Source organism: Ictidomys tridecemlineatus, chromosome 6 (genome assembly GCF_052094955.1).
Source record: "Ictidomys tridecemlineatus isolate mIctTri1 chromosome 6, mIctTri1.hap1, whole genome shotgun sequence".
In the NCBI taxonomy this organism is placed as follows: domain Eukaryota; kingdom Metazoa; phylum Chordata; class Mammalia; order Rodentia; family Sciuridae; genus Ictidomys; species Ictidomys tridecemlineatus.
Window position 1 is genome coordinate 16,344,725 of NC_135482.1, and position 20,154 is coordinate 16,364,878.

At 39.6% G+C, this 20,154-nt stretch overlaps 1 protein-coding gene across 3 annotated transcripts in view; it reads right to left on the minus strand.

The window, feature by feature from the left end:
• The window catches only part of Tdg (thymine DNA glycosylase), a 29,296-nt gene that overhangs the window by 7,269 nt on the left and 1,873 nt on the right, over positions 1 to 20,154 (minus strand). The window contains exons 1-4 of one of the 3 annotated variants that reach the window (XM_005322345.4): positions 13,300 to 13,561; positions 5,121 to 5,263; positions 2,195 to 2,436; positions 703 to 772 (exon numbers count right to left, since the gene is read on the minus strand). In XM_005322345.4, coding sequence (XP_005322402.2) covers positions 703 to 772; positions 2,195 to 2,436; positions 5,121 to 5,263; positions 13,300 to 13,322 — 478 coding nt within the window. In that variant the 5' untranslated portion in view covers positions 13,323 to 13,561. Of the gene's footprint in view, positions 1 to 702; positions 773 to 2,194; positions 2,437 to 5,120; positions 5,264 to 13,299; positions 13,562 to 20,154 lie in introns of those variants that run through there. The other 2 variants (XM_013357315.4, XM_013357316.4) reach the window with 2 other exon arrangements.

Sequence of the window (20,154 nt, forward strand, 5' to 3'; positions counted from 1 at the left end):
TGTAACCCCAGCAGCTTGGGCAGCTGAGAAAGGAGGATCGAAAGTTCAAAGTCATCCTCAGCAAAAGCAAGGCACTAAACAACTCAATGAGACCCTATCTCTAAATAAAATATAAAAAAGGGCTGGGGATGTGGCTCAGTGGATAAGTGCCCCGGGTCAATCCCCAGTACCAAAAAAAAAAAAAAAAAAAAAAAAAAAGAATAGGAAGGGGCTGAGGTTGTAGCTCAGTGGTGAAGCATTTGCCTCACATGCGTGGGTATTGGGTTTAATCCTCAGCACCATATAAATAAATAAAATAAAGGTATGTGTCCATCCATAACAACAACAACAAAAAATAGGAAAACTCACTATTTAAAAAAAGAGAAAGTATTAGCTAGGAATGCAGCTCGGTGGTAGGGCACAGATGCTGGGTTCAACCCCTACCACTGTATACACACACACACACACACACACACACACACACACACACACACACACACACTCTTTTTCATGCCCTCCCACTCTCCATTAACATCAAAGTGTTAACAGTGACAGCATTTCAGACCTTTGATTTTCAAATACACACACAGAGAAAACATTAAATATGAATGAATATTTACTCATATTCTTTCTTTTTAAGCACATTTTTTAAAAAAGAAAAAAACTCCTATTGATAAAGATACCTAATTTTAAAGTAAATTAATAAAAAAAGTAGCTACTTACAAAAATGGTTCCCAGGTCCAGGATAATGATGCCCTTTGTAAGCAGCCATTAGTCCTGGGTTGATGCCAATCTATAAAACAAAATAACTATACATTTTAGTCTTTTTAAAAATTTATGTTCTTTTTTAAATTAGTCCTGGGTTGATGCCAATCCATAAAACAAAATAACTATACATTTTAGTCTTTTTTAAAATTTATGTTCTTTTTTTAATTAATTAATTTATTTTTGCATTACAATTCTTAACACACTATTATACCATTTTAGTCTTAAAATAGTTCTGCTTAAGTATTGGTTTTTCTATGAAGCAGTTGTAGATAAAACTGAAATGATTAAAAATATAAATTTAATCCAGCATCATAAACAATACTTATGAATTTCTATTCTTAATCCAAAGACATTTCAAAGCAAAGAAAAATTTCCTTGTTGAGTTTTGCTGTTGTTTTTAAAGACCAACTTCATTCCCTCATGATCCTAGGCTACTCTGCTCCCTACGGCTGGGCTGACTTCAGTATTGGAAGAGAGAAGTCCTGGAGCAATCAATTAATCTAAGCCCATTTCAGCCACATCTCCCAATGACTTAACTTACTCCATGTCACCTACAGTTGTCCAAGCACTGAAGTTTCTTTCTTTCTTTTTATTAATTTTAAAAACTCTCGGGGCTAGGATTGTAGCTCAGTGGTAGAGTGCTCACCTAGAATGTGTGAGGTCCTGGGTTTGATCTCAGCACCACATAAAAATAAATAAATAAAATGAAGGGGGCTGGGGTTGTGGCTCAAGCGGTAGCGCGCTCGCCTGGCATGCGCGGGACGCTGGGTTTGATCCTCAGCACCTCATAAACATAAAATAAAGATATTGTGTCCACCGAAAACTAAAAAATAAATATTAAAAAATTTTCTCTCTCTCTAAATAAAATAAAATGAAGGTATTGTGCCCAACTACAACTAAAAAAAATATTAATTTTTTTAAAAAAAAACCTCTTTTCTTATTTTTTTAGCTGTAGATGGACACAATACCTTTATTTTACTTTGATGTGGTGCTGAGGATTGAATGCAGTGCCTTTCACATGGGAGGTGAGTACTCTTACCACTGAGCCATAACTCCAGCTCAAGCACTGAAGTTTTTATGGTCACCGACAAAAATACCAGTCAAAAGCAGTACTGTCATTGATGGAGGCTCGCAGGTATCACAGAACCAAACTGATTCACACGGGTCATGCCATTGGATTGTGACCCTCTGAGGGAGGTATTTTCACCTTTTTATCACCTGATGTTTTGGAAGGTTAAGGCTTTTTTAATCCAGACAGCCCCAAACTAGAGTCCACCCTCTTGAACAATCCCATGTAACACCACCTGGTTAAGGTGACACCATTTACCTCCAGAAGGATTCTTAAGAAATGGATCTTTTCAGCAAAACTCCATTTGTATGGATACGTGTTCGGTAAAGATAATCCACCAATTTGTTTATAAAATCAAATAAGGACAAAAATTCTTACAATCACAATGTCCAGATTGAAGGTCAAAATATCAGGGAGAGTCTTGGTCAAAAGTTCAGCTTCGGAAACACCATTAAAACGGTCCACTTTTCTTTTTACTTTAAATGCATCTGTAATCTTTTCTTGCTTTTCTTTTGATTTTGGGGACTTGCCAGACTTCTTGGACTCAGCAGGTTTTTTGGGTTCCTCCGGTTTTTTTGGTTCAGTTGTTCTGGCTTTTCTTTTCCTTCCTTTTGGAGCCTCTAAAAAACAATGATTTCCAAAATGTAGATGCAAAAAACTTTAACTTAGAAACTCTAGCAGTGTTCCCAGAAAAGCTACCCTATGAACACCCTTTTTATCTCCCCAAAACTATACCTATGCCTTTTATTTCCTTTGAACAATCTTCCCCCTCTTTCACCCTAGAAGTGGGATGGACATGCTCCCTCCACCGTGGCAATCATAGACAGACTTCCCATACCATCTTGCTTGGCATCTTGGCCTTCCCAGGGGCACAGAGTACCTGTGTACCATTCTAACAGAAATTATAAGAAGAAATTCATAAATAATGAAGTAAACAAGTACAAGAATAAGTTAACAAAAACAGGAATGTAGGCAAATGTTTTAACTCAGTTTCCCGATAGTAGAAAACCACAAATGGCTTGTTTTGGACTTTCTGGGGCCTATTCTGTTCCATACACAGGTGAAATTTGAGGTCTGAAGATAAACTCTCTGGGCTGCAGTATTTTCCAAAAGGAAAGATGAGGGTTTTTCTCAAGAGCTCTGAACTACTTTTTGGGCTGAATAACTTTTTGTTGTGGGGCTGCCCTAGACATTACAGAGTGTGTAATAGCACCCATGATGTCAGTAGCCCACTAGATATCAGTAGCAGCACCCTGCCAGACTTACAATCCAAAGTGTCTCCCAGCAATGCCAAATGTTCCAGGGACAAAATTACCATTAGCTGACCACTGATCTACAGTTACCAATAGGAAGCCCTAGTTCTCTTACCCTTAATTCTTGAACATTTTCCCAGTTTCTCAGGCTTCTTGTCCCCTTTTACTCCTAGCTGGCATTTCCCCAACCTGGCAAGGTGGTCTGTCTTCTGTCTTACACTGCTTCAGCCACTCCCTATTCCAAGGGATCCAAGGGTTAGGGATAGAGTTAGGGTTAGGGTTGTCACTGGCTTGTGGCAAGTCCTAATGTTGCCTGCCCAGAAGCACAGTAGGAAGTAGGAAGCAGCTCCAGCGCAGTGGAGTAGGTGTGGTCCTGGAACCAATAATCAAAACCATGGGCACACGTCCCACAAATACTGTTACACTAGAGAAAATCACCACCTCTTTCTACCCGACCTTCTCCAAAATCTTCTTGGTTCCTCTTCAAATAAAAAAGGAGATTGAACCCAGAGGCTGCTGCGCACTAGCAAGCACCCTTCCACTGAGCTACATCCCTACCCTTCTTTATTTTGAGACAGGGTCTCCCTAAGCTGCCAAGAGTAACCTCTGCCTTCCAAGTCGCTGGGATTATAGGTATGCACCACCCAGCCAAGCTCCTCTCCTAATGCTTTATCTTGGTGAATGGCATTTTCTTCAACCACCTGCCTACGTTGGAAGTTTGAGTGGTTGCTATGGTTTAAATAGAGGTTGATTTTATCCCCCAAAATTCATATACCGAAAGCTTGGTCCGGATAGCACTGTTGGGAAGTGATACAGATCCTTTATGAGGCAGGGCCTAGAAAGGTCCTTAGGTCAACTGGGGGAAGCCAGTGGAAGGGACTGTGGAACCCCGTCTCTAAGGCTTCCTGGTGCTTCATCCCACATGCACTCCTGCCACCGGGATAACTTCTGTGATGAGGCCTTCACAAGAGCTGAGCCGACACTGGTACCTGTCCTTGAACCTCCGGTGCTGTAAGCTAAATAAACCTTTCTTTATAAAGTACTCAGCTTCAAGTATATTGTTATAATACAAAATGGACTAAGTGTTACTCCAGACTCCTTACACACCCTCCCTCCCTACATGAAACCCATTAACCACGGCCAGGTAATTCTACTTTCTGAGGATTTTAATTCTCTTTCTTCACCCCTTCCAGTCTTCTTCTTTTCTCCCCCTGATTATTCAAACAGTTTCTAATCCTCTCCATGCCTCCAAGTCCTGCTTTATTCCATACCACCCAATCTTTTATATTCCAGACTGATTTTTAAAATACCAATCACTATAAGTCACTCCTTGCTCTACAGCTCCCTATCACCTTCAGGACAGAATAGACACTTCTTGTATAAAACACAAGCTTCAACTGCCCCCATCAGCCTTCTCTCACCAATTCCCTACTACACCCCAGACTCCAATGACAGAGAATCACAGTTTTTTTGCCTGTCATGCTTCTGCAGATCTGTGCCTTGGCACACACTCTCCCTTAGCCAGTTCTCTCCCCAACACTGTTGTACATGGGGATGAAGACCCTGCATCCTTGAAGATTCAGTGCTTCAAGGTAATTTCTCTGCTTTGAGCACTCTGAGCACTCCATCCCAGTTAGGTGCCAACCCTATCTGGTCTCAGAGCACCCACCCTGTGCCCTCCTTACCACCTTCTGTACTGAGGTGCAAAATCTATTTTTTTTTTTTTTTAGTTGTAGATGAACATACTGTATCTTTATGTGGTGTTGAAGATTGAACCCAGTAGATCACACATGCAAGGCAAGTGTTTTACCACTGAGCTATAGCCCCAGCCCACAAAACCTATTTTTATTACTTTCCTTTACAAGCCTGAGAAGCTAGAGAGCAGGATCCTTCTTCTTTATTCCCCAGAATCCATCATAGTACTTAATACTATTTATAATGTGGATTACATTTTCTAACACTAAAATAGAGCTAAAATTCATCATTAAGCCCTTTTTAAGTAAGTTGGCTGATCCAATATCAATTTTCTAAACTATTATGGTGAAAGCTACCTTGTACTGGTTCTTGAGCAGGTTCTGGGGCTGGAACTTCGCCTGGCATCTGCTGTTCCTTCATGACTGCCACATCAGGAGCTTCAGTCATCATTTGTTGGAATGGAAATGAATAAAATGCTTGAGCTTGCTCAAGGGAATAGCTGAAAGAACAATTAAGCAGAAATTAAGATAATGATAAAAGTACCTGAATGTAACTTTAAATACTCAGCTGTAAAAAAAAAAAAAAAAATCCTCAAAATCCAGATATTTTATAGTTAGACTGTAGTATTTAGAGCAGAGAATAGGGCAAGAGTGAGGGCTATTTCCCTAGGCACACATTCATCCAAACTTTACTGAATACTTAGTAACCAAATACATTAAAGGCTGTTTAGTGACAGATGTATCACCAATAAACTTACAAGCCTGTCAAGTCAGCCTGTTATTTTCTCTGAAATGAGATCATGAGAATTTTCTAGAATACAGAACTAAAAGGCCCTTCAACCCAGTTAGAAATGTGCATAAATACAACCACCTTTAGTATTTAATCATCTTGGCACAGAGATGCTCTCCAACCTAACTTAGGCTTTCTTTTGGTTTATTTGCCTGCTTTGTATTTCCTCATTAGATTTTTGTTGGTGTTGTTATTGTTGTTTGCCACTACTCAGGGACAAGGAATAGATTATTTTTTAAATATCTGTTTAATTTATAAAGTAAAAAATCTTTAAACTCTCTTCTGAAATTGACTTAAATTTAGTTCCAAGTAAAAGAACATAGGCCTTCAAAGAAAACAATTTCCAAACCTTTCTGTTGACCAAAAAACACCACTCCAAGCTGTTGCTATCAGCACAGAAAACACTGATGTATGAAACTCAAGCTAAGACCAATGCTGAATAATGCCATTAAATGTACAGGAAAATGAAAACCATTAGGAAATAAAATAGAAAAGTTATCATTTACTACATGGAGAGTCAAAGACATATTTTCTGTGGCAAAATGCTCTACTTGGCTTTTGTTTCTTTGTGTCATATGGAGAAGGAGAACAGAGCTCAGAAAGCAAAGGTTAAATAGGCTAACTCTATAGTATATAAATCCTATTGTAATAAAGTGGTTAAAAAAAAAAAAAGCAAACTAAAGCATTCTCTGGATAAGCTTAAATGACCTAGGGGGACCCAGGGTAACAGTCCATCAGTAGTGGTTCTGGCTAGAATGTACCAACAGGGGCCCAATTTCAATGGACAAAGCACTGGAAAGATGTTTTAACTTCAAGCCATCTTTGAGGGTAAATTGCTGGTGAAAAAGTTAAGAACTAATGGGAAAAATGCTAAGCTATATTTTTAAAATTTTTTTTGTTGTTGTGGATGAACATAATACTTTTACTTCTATTTATTTATTTTAAAATTTTTTATTAGTTATTGATGAATTTTTTAAAAATTTATTTGTATGTGATGCTGAGAATTGAACCCGGTATGTCACACATGCTAGGCAAGCACTCTACCACTAAGCCACAACCACAGCCCCTAAACTGTATTTTAAGGGTTTTATTTCTTTAAAAACACTGTTCTCAAACCATACAAAAAATGAAAACAACACAATGATTCAATAAACTATAGTATAGGGGGTGGGGTTATAGCTCAGCGCTCGAGTAGCATGTGTAAGGCCCTGGGTTCGATCCTCAGCACCACATAAAAATAAATAAATAAAGATATTGTACCAACTACAAAAACGAAAAAATTTAAAAATAAAATAAACTATAGTATAATAATTTCAGGAAATACTCTGCAGCTGGGCTAGGGGTGCAATTCAGTGGCAAAACTTGCCTAGAAGGCAAAAGGCCCTGGCTTTAATCTCTAGCAAACAAACAAAAACCTGTGCAGCTACTAAAAATTAAACTTACTGATATTATCTAAAGCTCAGAAAAAGTTTAGCAACTATTTTAAAGTAGAAAATAATACAAAATAATTCTGTAAACTAAAGTTGCACTTAGGGAAAACTTTGGAGACAGGGACTAGAATTTAAAATGTTAAAATGAACAGAAGTGAAGTACTTAGACCATGCTTAGCACAAAGTGTCTTCTTTTCCACATTTTTAATACTACTAGTAGGGCTTCCAATAAATTGTTAAAACATTAATTTAGTGCTTATTATTTAAATATTCTAATGCGTTGGACGTGGCTAGGTTAGACTGAGGTATATCGAGTAAGAGAAAGTTCTAATACAATGAACTTCAATTGTTTTATTTATTTATTTATTTATTTTTGAGATAGTCTTACTAAATTGCAGAGGCTGTCTTTGAACTTTAGATCCTCCTGCCTCAGCCTCCCCAGTAGCTTAGATTATGGGCATGTGTCGAGTCCTCAGCTAGATCTTCAACTTTTGATTGTGACCTCCGTAGTTTTAAGAAATGCTAATATACTTTAAGCTGAATGTATACAAAAAAAGACATGTGGCCATGAGATACATTGTGTGTGTGTATATATGTGTGTGTGTGTGTATATATATATAAAATATTGTATAATTTATGTATTCATTTATTTATTTACTTTTTGTAGTGCTGGGGATTGAACCTAGGGCCTTAGGCATACTAGGAAAGCACTCTACCATTGAGCTACAATGAGTTACAATCCCAGCCCCACATGGTCACAATAAACATGTGAACAAAAGAATGTACAATGCTGGGCACAGGGCTGTAATTGCAGCTACCTGGGAGGCTGAGGCAAGAGGACAGCAAATTCAAGGCCACAATAGGCAATTTAACAAGACTCTCTAAGACAAAGTAAAAAATGTTCAGGGGTAAAGCACTTGCATAGCATATGCAAGGCCCTGGATTTAATCCCCAGTAGCTCATTAAAAAAAAAAAAAAAAATCAGTGCAAGAGATCTGTTAGTCTGCTATATGGTTAAGAGGTAACTTACCTATCACTCTGGCCCTGTTTCTTGCTACCACTCTGAGAGGCTCAGAGACAGATTCCATTTTGCGCTTTTGACAAAAAATACTAACTTTAAGTACATGAATTAAGAAGACATCCTTCATATTATAAAAGGATTCTTTTTTAAAAAAAATATTTATTTTTTAGTTTTAGATGGACACAATATCTTCATTTTACTTTTATGCGGTGTTGAGGACGGAATCCAGTGCCTCACGTGTGCTAGGCGAGCACTCCATCACTTGAGCCACAACCCCAGCCCTAAAAGGATTCTTTATTTAAAAAAAAAAAAAAAGTTTAAAATGTGATTCCCTTAGTATAGTTAGTGTACATTAAATATCAGGTATTTTGGGGCTCAGAAACTGAAAATTAAATTCTAGAAATCATTGTTGGCAATAAAAAAGTAAAAAAGCAGAAAGAAAAATAACCCATACTTTCTCATTAGAGACATGCACAGTTTTTTAAAGTAACCCAGCAATTTATCTATAATAAAGAAGCATTCCTTGACCTTTTAAAAAATGATCAGTGACACATTACAATAAGTTAAATTAGAACAGAAAAACAACGAAGTTATGGAAAATAGGATGTGTCCTTTCTGAGCTAATATATTATCTTTGAGCATTAAATTTGGCCTGCTCATTTCAGATGGCCACAACAGAAGAAAGGGGATAACAGCAGTCTTTACCACTTGGCAGCAGAAGGCATGACATCTACATAAGAACTTCCATGAATCTGAATGCCAGTAATGCAAAAGCATTCTGGATAACTTAATTTCCTATTATCTAATAACAGCTAAATCAGTTTCAACGCTATGTGAAAATATTTCCTAAACATATTTATTATATTTACATATGATAATAGCCACTTCATAATTCAGAATACTGCAGTGTTGCTAAACAATCTCTCCAGGAGAGGGACCTCAACACAGAGTGCGTAGTCACCTCTCCATGTCTTCAGCTTCCCTTCCCTACCATGAAGACAAGGGGCTGGATTTAGAGATTTCTCTAATATGGGGAACATGGAGGAAATAGGCCTGAATCTGTCTAGATCAGAAGACTCCCAAGACCTTTGATTTCTATGACCCTGACACCCAGGAGTGTGATCAATGTTTTCACTTCCCTTTGTTCACTTTTCTCCTTCATCATCTGCTTGTCCCTACAACTGTTCTGCATTACCTGCTCCCCACCTCCCATTCCTGCAGCTTACCCCTTCTTCTCTCCCAGCCTCCATCTACAATACCCTCTTTTGTTGAATTACAGTGCTGGCAAGGCGGGTTTTCACAGCCATCTGATACTGATGAACTGTGTACTTTCTGTTAGTCTTTCTTAACACCATGTTTACACATACTCACACACACACGCACATGTGCATGCACACACACATCCTTTCGGGAATTGATTAATAATTGCCTGGTTTATTCAAATTTACTGTATTTCAAAAAACTAAATCTTTAAAGTTTTCTCCAACTTAATCTTATTATTCAGTTACTTTACACTATTTTAAGGATCTGTTTTCTATATACATTATATCATCTTTTTTTTTAATTTATTTTTTATTTGTAGTTGGACAAAATACCCTCATTTTATTTATTTATTTTTCTGTGGTACTGAGGATGGAACCCAGTGCTACCCACATGCTAGGCAAGTGCTCTACCATTAAGCTACAACCCCACCCACATTCTATCATCTTTATTTATTTAATATCTTTTTTTTTTAAAATGCGGTGCTGAGGACCAAACCCAGGGCCTCATATGTACAAGGCAGACACATGTAAGCCACAACCCCAGCCCCTTATCATCTTTATTTAAGTAAGTATATATAATACTCTATACTCACCAAAGAGTTATCAGTGCTAAATAACTCAAATGGTCAACTACAGGGGACTACCTGAGAACTATGATGGAATACCACCGTAACTACTCCAAGAGTGCACCTCACAGTACTAGGTGGAAGAATGTGTATTCACTATGTGCACAGTCTACTAAAAACTGTGAGTACAAAGATTTAGGATAAGTCAGATACTGGTTCATTTAACCATTCCTTGTATAGGATGGTTTCAAGTTTCTTCATAATGTAGTTAAGTTATTCTTTGGTGCTCAGGATCAAACCAAATAACTCAGATACAGCCTCACTGTGCAAGGCGACCAACTTCCTCACTCTGAAGACAGACTACAAAACCCCTTACATTGGTTTTACTGGTGCTCATTTTAAATCCACAAAGAATTTACTATTGATGAAAATGGCCCTTACAGCGTTTCTCCTTCACTGCATACTTTTCTGCACCAGAATACAAGCTGTGCCTCCTTTTGTAAATGATGAGTCACTCTTCCAGGCAGTCAGGATTTACCTGAACTCTGATTCAACCTATCAATTCTATAAACCCCTCCCAGAGTTGGGTTGCTCATAATCGGGATGTCATCAGCACCACAAAGTTGTTAAGATGTGAAAGAACAGAGCTGGCAGTAGTTATCAGTACGAATCTCTGCTTAGTCTGCTCTTAATTCTTTCAGCAGTAAACCAGTTTTTCATTTTACTGAACTATCATCAGTCGATCTTCATCTTAAGAAGTGTTACAGCACAAGCGCTAGCTAGGGAGGCAGACTCTGAAGTTAGACCACCCAGATTTAAACTGTGACTCTGCCAGTTACTAGCTTGCAGACAGTTTTCTTACTCTCTAACCCCAGTGTCCACACCTGTAAAATGACAATAGTACCTAACTCATTGATTATGGGGGTTAAATTAGTTAGCATTTATAAAACACAACAGTGCTTGGTGTGTAGATTTGCTGTAATAAATATTGTTTTCTAGTATAGGTCTTATTTCTTTTTGAATTTATACTGTAGCCTGATGGCCACTAGTTCCTTCTAAAAATGTTCAGTAACCACTGATAATACAAAAACTTTGTTCAGGATCAATGTCAATGAAAGGCCCACTCCACCCCTGGAAGAAACAGGGACTCATGTATTTTTCCCCCCATGCTTCAGATTTCCTATTGGCTACAGTTCTCAATGACGGCTGTAATCTGGTCTTTCTCCTGAAATACCGTTCATCTAGGCAAGGACACAAGATTTCTACTGGCAGTTAAAAGTTCTCTTAATGGCTCTCATTGATTCTGAGCTTTAAAATTTCATAGACATTTATTTGCCATTTCCAGCCTGACAATCACTTCCTTAACATAGGAGATGAAAAATCAAAAACAGAATGATGTATTTATATCTTCCGCCATTTACTAACACTATGCCAGTGGGCTGGTGTTAACAGTTTGGATCTGAAATGTTCTCCCAAAAAGTTCATGTGTTGAATGAAGGCTTAATTCCCAAAGTAGCAGTGTTTAGTGGGGCTTTGGAATATAACCAGATCATGAAGGCTCTGATCTCATCAGTGGATTAAGCCATTGTTGGATTAATTTTAAAGAGTGGTGGAAACATTAGGCGGCTGAGTAGTAAACCTTCAGGGGTGTGCCCTTAAGAGCTATACCTTATCCCTGGCTCCTTCCTTCTCCCTTGCTTTCTCACTCTCTGCTTCCCAGCCATGAGCTGGGCAGCTCTGCTCCACCATGTGTTCCCCAACATATTCAACCTCAGCACAGGCCTAGAAGTAATAGAGCCAGACAACCCTGGACTGAAAATAAATTTTTCCTCTTATGTCGTTTGTCCCAGGTATTCTCTCATGGTGATGGAACACTTACTAACACAGCTGGGCAGAAAGCCCAAAACTTTTTTGTCCTTCTGGTTGTCCACATCTAACTAAAATAGTCCTTCCTAGTCTCATTATTGATTCTAGAAAATATGATTTCATTCTTGGATTAATCTTACCTATCTATATTTTTAGAAGTCCAAGTCATTCTTTTCCAGTTCTGATTTTTCATCTTTGGTAAATGTCCTTTTCATGCTTAAGGTCACTGGACACATACTAGTCCTCTTATATAATTCCTCCTCTTTCCTTTTAATTAACTAGAATGTGCTTTTTTTTTTTTTTTTAAAAGACACCTGAGTTATTCACTTTCCCTTTTGAAAACAGTCTGTATCCATGGGATTTTTTTTTTTTTTTTTTTTTTTACTGTTTTGAAATGAATCTTCCAAAATAAAAAGTAAACTTATTATAACCTTAATCAGCTTACCTGGAATTTGAATCATTACAGAATCCCTAAAGACAAATACTTTATAGCATTATAGTTTTCCATATTTCCTGAAGGTGAAAGCTTTCCAAGTCAAAGTAAAAAATGGCTGACAGCCCCATGAAGCTAAGATAATGTAAACTAGAATTTTGAGCTAAACTATATACTGAGTTCAATTATTTTGCTGTATACTGAATAAGGTTTTATAACAAGAAATTCACTGGATGGTGGGCTTTGCCCAGGCTTCAGTTTTGTTCTGAAGTAAGATCACAAAGGTGAGAGATTTCCACAAGGTCTGGTGAATTCTCCTATGTTTAAAGCAGTCTAGGAGAGCAGCTGAGTGCTTTATTATAGGATTTTATTATGCACAAAGTAAAAATGAAGTCCACAATTTTATCTACGTTTATCTATTTTCCTAAACTTTAAAACAACGTATTTTGGTCACTCAGGTATGCCCCTTCCACATAACCTCAATTTTCAGCTTGCCAGAACAAGATTCCAGAGATGTCCTTACAAGGCCTACAGAAGTGTCATGTCTTGCTTAAGTCCAGTCCCCATTAACCACTGAGAGTCAAAATAATTCTTCATCAGGTCCAATAGTATTTTACTGCACTGCAAATCACTGCTCTTGATCATTTTAAAATACTCTTGACACCTTATTTATTAGTTTTCTGTCAAACCTTCAAATCTCTAGATCTATACTTTTGCAAAACTAAGATCGTCCCAAGATCACTGGAAAACTCAAAGACAATTTTTAAACTGAGTTCCTGGTAGTTCTGTAAGTATCCCCCTAGCAGCATTATCTATCCTCTGACCCTCAACGTGGCTTTTAGCAGACTCTGGGGAGGAAGTTAATAAATCAACCAACTTTTAACAAGAAATCTAGACCTGGACCATCCACACTCTGTCTTTACAACGCTCGCCTTGGCCTCAGGGGATGAAAGGAAACGTCCCGATGAACCGCGAGGAACCCACAGTTACCAGAGACCAGAGAGGTGCTAATGCATTTTAGAGTCTACTGCGAGGGGGGCCGGCGGGCGCGCACCGCGCACGCGCGGCCCCGGCCTTTGTGCTGGGCCGCGGCCGGCACATACCCCTGCGTGCGCGCTCCCGCCGACCGAGGGGCGCCGGGATGGGGGGTGGCGTTCGCCGGCTTTACCTGCCCGTGTTTTCCGCTTCCATGCTCCGCGGCCGCTCGCGCGAGCGGCGTCTCCTGCCGGGCCAAGGGACAGCTGGTCTCTGGGAATGGCGGCACGCGCACGACGACACCAGCGCCTGGAACCCGATTACTGGCGGGACCGGACAGCGGCTGGCCTCGTCGCCTCCCCGAGCTTCCACATCACCCCCCCCTCCAGGAGCCCCCCTCCAGGCCGCACTTCCTCGAAGCGGGGACCTGCGCTCGGTGGCCGTCACGTGACTGGAGCTGGCCCAATCCTATGCCCTCTCCCTGGGCTTCCCGGCGCCCCCGCGTGGCCTGTCGGGAAGAGTGGGGGACCGTAGGAAGGCGGGGCACCGCAGGACGGCGGGCGTCTTCGCCGTGACGTCAGCTTTTGTCCGCCCTGGATGTCCTGGGGTGGGCGCAGGCGTGGAGAGGGGATGACGTCCTCCAGGCGCTGTGTGGGCAGGACGACTGTACGTGCGGGCGTTGTCCAGCTAACACCCCGAGTTTGATGGCGGCAGAAAACTTGCGGACGTGGCTCAGCGGTAGAGCGCTCGCCCAGCTGCCCGGGGCTGGGTTCCATCGCCAGCACCGGCAGCAACGCCAGCACCGCTGCAAAACAACACGAAACGGTCATCCGGAAAACGTGGGAGTGGAGGCCACTCTAGGACTTGAGCCTCAGTTTCCTAATGTGTAAAAGGAGCGTCATCCTATAGCTGCTTTGTAAAGTGTAAAGCTCTACATAAACCATTCTCTGCTTCACTTCGGAAGATGTGAAAATAACGTCATTAGAGACTAACCCCACTTTTATTGCTCAGTGGTTCTGACAGTTGGTTTTGTCTCATTCATTCTCAACTTCACTGCAGAGACTTCACTAGGTTACTACTCTTAATAGAGATGTTTTCCTGTCCCTTGCTAGAGCATAGTGGATACACGACTATTTTCTTTACTCAGTCTGTGCCACGGTAACTTCAAAACCTGAGTGGCTTGCAGCGGCAAAAGTTTATTTCTCACTTGCGTGACATGTGACCTGGGACATGTTATTTCAAATGACACACACATGACGGGAGACAGGAAGCACTCAGATCAGCAAACTTTTCTTTATTCAGTATTCAGTGGAGGAGTCAATTGGTGTAAGCCTGGCATGGCTCATTTTCGGGGCCAAAAATGTCACCTGGCTAAAGCTAGGGTCTGGGTTATATAGGCTTCATTTAGGGTGGGAAAGGAGGGTAGTTCCTGGGTTGTGTTGGGGTCCCACTGATACATTAGGGTGGGACAGGAATGTGAATAAGGAATTTCCTGGGGCTTATTTGTATTGGAGTTTGGTGCCAGTCAGGTGCTAGTTCTTTTTGGGTTCCTTCTCTGGCTGAGGCCCGGGATTACTGTCTTTTATTTATTTTTATGTGGTGCAGAGCCTCAAACCTAGAGCGCTGTGGCTGTGTAGTGGTCTACTGCGGAGTCACAACCCCAGCCCCTCCAGGGCCTGGGATTTTAAATGACAAAAGCTTAGGGAGAATGACCTTGGACTTATTTTCCATATCCTTCACATTGGGCTTGGCAGTAGCTTCTAGGAGCCAAGAAAAGCTGGGTCATGCCAGATCCATTCTTTTTTTTTTTTTTTAGTTGTAGGGACTGGGGTTGTGGCTCAGTGGTAGAACCCTTGCCTCAGATGTGTAGATGTGTGAGGCCCTGGTTGGATCCTCAGCACCACATATGAATAAACAAAGTGAAAAATCCATTGGTAACTAAAAAATATTAAAAAAAGACTTTGGATTTTAAAAATATCTTTTTTAGTTATATATGGACACAATACCTTTATTTTATTTATTTTTATGTGGTGCTGAGGATTGAACCCAGTGCCTCACACATGCTAGGCAAGTGCTCTACCACTAAGCTACAATCCCAGCCCTCTGCCAGGTCCATTTAAGACAAGGGGCCTTTGCTCAGTCCTGTATGCAAAATGATTTTTATGGGAGGAACTTCTGGGAAGCAAGACATTGATCCTGAAAAGAGTGAAGGGATTGCAGCCTAGTGGCTTCTGTCCCATCAGTGCCTCTCTCTTACCCACCTGAATCAGAGCATGGAGGACAAGCTTCCTCTGCTTATGAGCCTGGTCCATCAAGGCTTCAGAAAGCCCGAGAGATGGTACTGTCCTCTCTACCCAAAAAGCCTGGACTTCAGAAACTTGCAACAAACTGCAGGCCAGCTCAGCTTGCTTTGTCTGCCTTTCTCTTCTTGGAATGCCTGCTCTCCCTTTCAGAAATCTACTGGGCTTTTTTCTCCTTGGCTAATGTTACACCTGTCAGTTACATCTTATTGACAAGATTTGCTACTGGATGGGATTTTCAAACTGCAGGTTTTTCATCCACAGGTGGGTTCCAGTGTTGGGTTCCAGTGTCCCTACTGAATATAGGGGCCTTGGAGACCAGTCACTCACAACAACAAGCAGAATGGGTATTAAAAACAGCAGTTATCGTTGCTGGAGTTGTAGCTCAGTGGCAGAGCACTTGCCTAGCACATGTGAGGCACTGGGTTCCATCCCCAGAACCATATAAAAAAAAATAACAAATTAAATAAAGGCATTAAAAAAAACCCAGCAGTTATGGGGCAGAGGTTGTGGCTCAGTGGTACAACGCATGCATAGCATGTGCAGGGCCACATAAAAGCACCACATAAAAATAAAATAAAGGTATTGTGCCCAACAAAAATAAAATATTTAAATTTAAAAAACCCCAGCAGTTAAAACAGTTATGTCAGAATAATAATGGTGATGATTTCAACAGGTAATGTTTACTGTCTGTTTAATATGTACAGTACATGGACTGCTCTAAGTGTTTTGCTTGTATTAATTGCCTTAAACCTCAGGAGAACCCTATGAGCCAAATGTTGTTATATTAATCCATTTGGGCTACCATAACAAAACACCATAAACCGAGTGGCTTATAAACAACAGAAATTTATTTCTTGGGCTGGGGCTGTAGCTCAGAGGCAGAGTGCCTGCCTCTCACGTGTGGGTTCCATCCTCAGCACCACATAGAAATAAATAAATAAAGATATTGTGTCCATCTACAACTAAGAAGAAAGAAATTTATTTCTCATCATTTCAGAGGTTGAGAAATCCAAGATCCAGGCTCCAGTAGATAGATTCAGATTATGGTAAGGGCCCACTTTCTGGTTCAGAGATGGTAAATTTTGGCTTTGTCCTTATATTGATGAATAGAAGAAGCAGCTCTCTGGGCTTTTAAATTTTTAGTTTAATTTAATTTTATTTCATTTTTACAAGGGCTCTGCCTTCTCGATCTATTCACCTCCCAAAGACCTCATCTAATACTGATATTGGTGATTAGGTTTTAACATTTGATTTTTTTGGGGAAGAAGATGTGAATATTCTATCCATTATGCAGTTCCAATCCATAGGTTTCTTACTGAAGATTTCCCTCCTGCTCCAGGGAGTTCAGTGTTTTGTTCTGTTCATGCCTTCAACTGATTGGATAAAGCCAACCCACATTATGGAGGGAGGGCAATTTGCTTTATTCAAAGTGTACCCTTTTAAATGTTAAACTCATCTAAAAGAAACCTCACAGAATACCCCATGTTTGGGTGTCATGGTCCAACCAAACTGACACACAAAATTAACCATCACAGTTAGCTATTGTTATAATGTGTACTTTACAAAAGGGTTCTATCCTCAGCACCACATATGAATAAATAAAGGTGTGTATATATATATGGATGGATACAAACATACATACATATATACTACAGCTACTAAGTATTGAGTCAAGATTATTGCCAGGGCTTTCTGGCTCCAGAGTGTAGCCTTTAGGGTATTCCTGTGAGCTTCAGCAGAGAGTTTGAGGAAGCAGAAGGACACCTAGCCAAAGGATTTTCAAAGCAAAAGAGCTGGTCTGTAAATAGTGAGTATGCCTTTAGAACAATAAATGCTAGTATTAGAATAAAAGAAAGTCCTTAAATCATCAACAACTTCAGCTTTTTCCTTAATAAATGAAAGAACAAAGATAAAATTAAACCCAAAATGAGCAAAATAAAGGAAATAATAAATATTGAGTGTAAACCAGTGAAATGGAAATAACAATAGAGGAAAAAAATCAGTGCCACCAAAGCTTGAACTTTAAGAAAATCAATAAAATTGATAAACCTCTACACAGGCTTAACAACAACAACAACAACAACAACAAAACACAAAAAAGATGCTATAAAGATGAAGTGATAAAATTACAGACTTAATTAAGCAAGGGAGAGCTGGGCACAGTGGCACATGCCTGTAATCCCAGCAGCCTAGGAGGCTGAGGCAAGAGGATCTCAAGTTCAAAATCAGCCTCAGCAACTTAGTGAGTCCCTGAGCAACTTAGCAAGACTGTCTTAAAATAAAAAATGCAAAGGGCTGGGGATGTGGCTTAGCGATTAAGCACCCATGGGTTAAGTTCTCATGGGTTTAATCCTTGGTGCTCCAAAACCAAACCAAAATAAAACAGAAAAATCTTCCCCCAAAGAAAACTCCAGGCTCATCTGGACTCACTAGTGAAGTACATCAGACATTCAGGGAAGAAATAAACCAGTCCAGTCAAGTTCTTGCAGAATACTGAAGAGGAAGGAATATTTTCCAATTCATGTGAGGAGGCCAACGTTACTCTGTTACCAAAAGTAGAAAAAAAATACTACAAAACAACAACAACAATAAAACTACAGGCCTGGTGTGGTGGTGCACACTTGTAATCCCACCAGCAGCAGCTTGGTAGGCTGAGAAAGGAGAACCTTGAGTTCAAAGCCAGCTGCAGGGACTTAGCAAGGCCCTAATCAAGGCCTCAAGAGCCTGTCTCTAGAAATATAAAAAAGGTCTAGGGGGATGTAGCTCTGGGGATGTAGCTCAGTTGGTAGAGTTCTTGCCTTGCATGCACCAGGCCCTGGGTTCAATCCCCAGCACCACAAAAAAAAAAAAAAAAAAGATAGAGACGTCGCTCAGTGGTTAAGTACTTCTAGTTTCAATCCTCAGTACCAAAAAGAAAAGAGGAAAAAGAAAAATCTAAGACCAATATCTGTCATGAAAATAAATGTAAAATTCTGAACAAAATTTAGAAAACTGAATCAATGTATAAAAAAGATCATAACCAAGTAGAATTTATATGAATAATACAAGATTGATTTAACATTTGAAAATCAATCTGTATAATTCATCATTAATAAACTATAAAAAGGGTAATAATCTGCATAGATGCAGATTCAGCATTTGAATTCATTTCTAATAAAAACAAACATTCATTTCTAATAAAAACAAATTTCATCAGGCTAGAAAAAGAGGAAACTTGCTGGGGAACTTCCTCAAGATTGATAAATTACATCTATAAAAAATACTATAATCAGGGTTGGGGTTGTGGTTCAGTGGTGGAGTGCTTGCCTAGCATGTGTGAGGTACTGGATTCAATTCTCAGCTCTGCACATAAATAAAGGTCCATTGAGAACTAAAAAATATTTTTAAAATACTGTATTCATAGTTCTCATAATGGTTTACATAGAAAATACTAAGGATTCCAGGATTCTACAAAAAAAGTAATATAATTAATAAGTACAATTAGCAAGACTGCAAGATAAAGCATTAACATAAGAAAAATCAATTGTATTCTATATATTAATAACAATTAGAAAATATACCATTCATATTACATCCAAGAAAGATGCACAAGGATATATATATTATGCCAGTCATTCTTTTCTTTTTTTTTTTTTTTAAAGAATGAATTAAGAAATGCACGGAATTTTTTTTTTAAGAGAGAGTGAGAGAGAATTTTTTTAATATTTATTTTTTAGTTCTCGGCGGACACAACATCTTTGCTTGTATGTGGTGCTGAGGATCGAACCCAGGCCGTACGCATGCCAGGCGAGCGCACTACTACTTGAGCCACATCCCCAGCCCAGTCATTCTTTTCTTAGGTAAGTATCTAAAAGAAATGGAAGCAAAGGTTTACAAGTCTTCTTCCTCATATACTTTACTGTTCATAGCAGCTTTATTTCTGAGACCAGTCTTGAAAATCAGGCTCAGGTACCTGTTCCCCTAGTGTTGAGGATTAAACACCTGAGAAACACTGAGGCAAACATAGAAAGCAAATCTTATTTAAAATACAGAACAAAGAAGGGTGGGGGATGGCAGGAGGGAGTAGACCCCAAGGGAGAGAACTAGGGACTCAGAGCTGATGCCTATGGGAGGGAGTGTGTCTTGCCCCTTTATAGATTTTAGGTTTCTGTTTTTCAAGCCCTCTTCTCTTACCTTGCCTGCTGTGACCAAAAGCAGGAAAACAGCTGCCCAGAGGGTAATCACTTTTTTGGAAAGTGGATCCTTCCCCGTCTGCTGGAGGTGTTAGCAACGGATGGATGAGGAAGGCTATCTATCCATGTCCTTTTTTTGATAATCAGCTACCTGTCATTTGCCCTGGCTCCATTTCTATTAACTGAATAACTGGAAACCAAAAGGTCCTATATTGCTGAGTATATTTACACCAATTGTATAAATATTCTCAGCAATAAAAAGGAAGGAACTACTGACACATACAACAACGTGGAAGAGTCTCAACCCTGCTGACTGAAATAAGGTAGATAAAAAAATAGTGTATGATGTTTGACTCCATTTATATACTATTCTAGAAGGTGCAAACCAATCTGGTGACAGAAAGCTGATCAGAGAATGAAGCAGTGTGGCACAGGTGAAGCCAGAATCAGGCAGTCAGTACTGATAGGCAAAAAAAAAAAAAAAAAAAAAACTGAGTCAGGTTGAATCATGGAGGCCAATTTTGAGTGAGTCCAGCAAGTCAGAGACTATCCTCTGAAGGATTGAAATGTTAA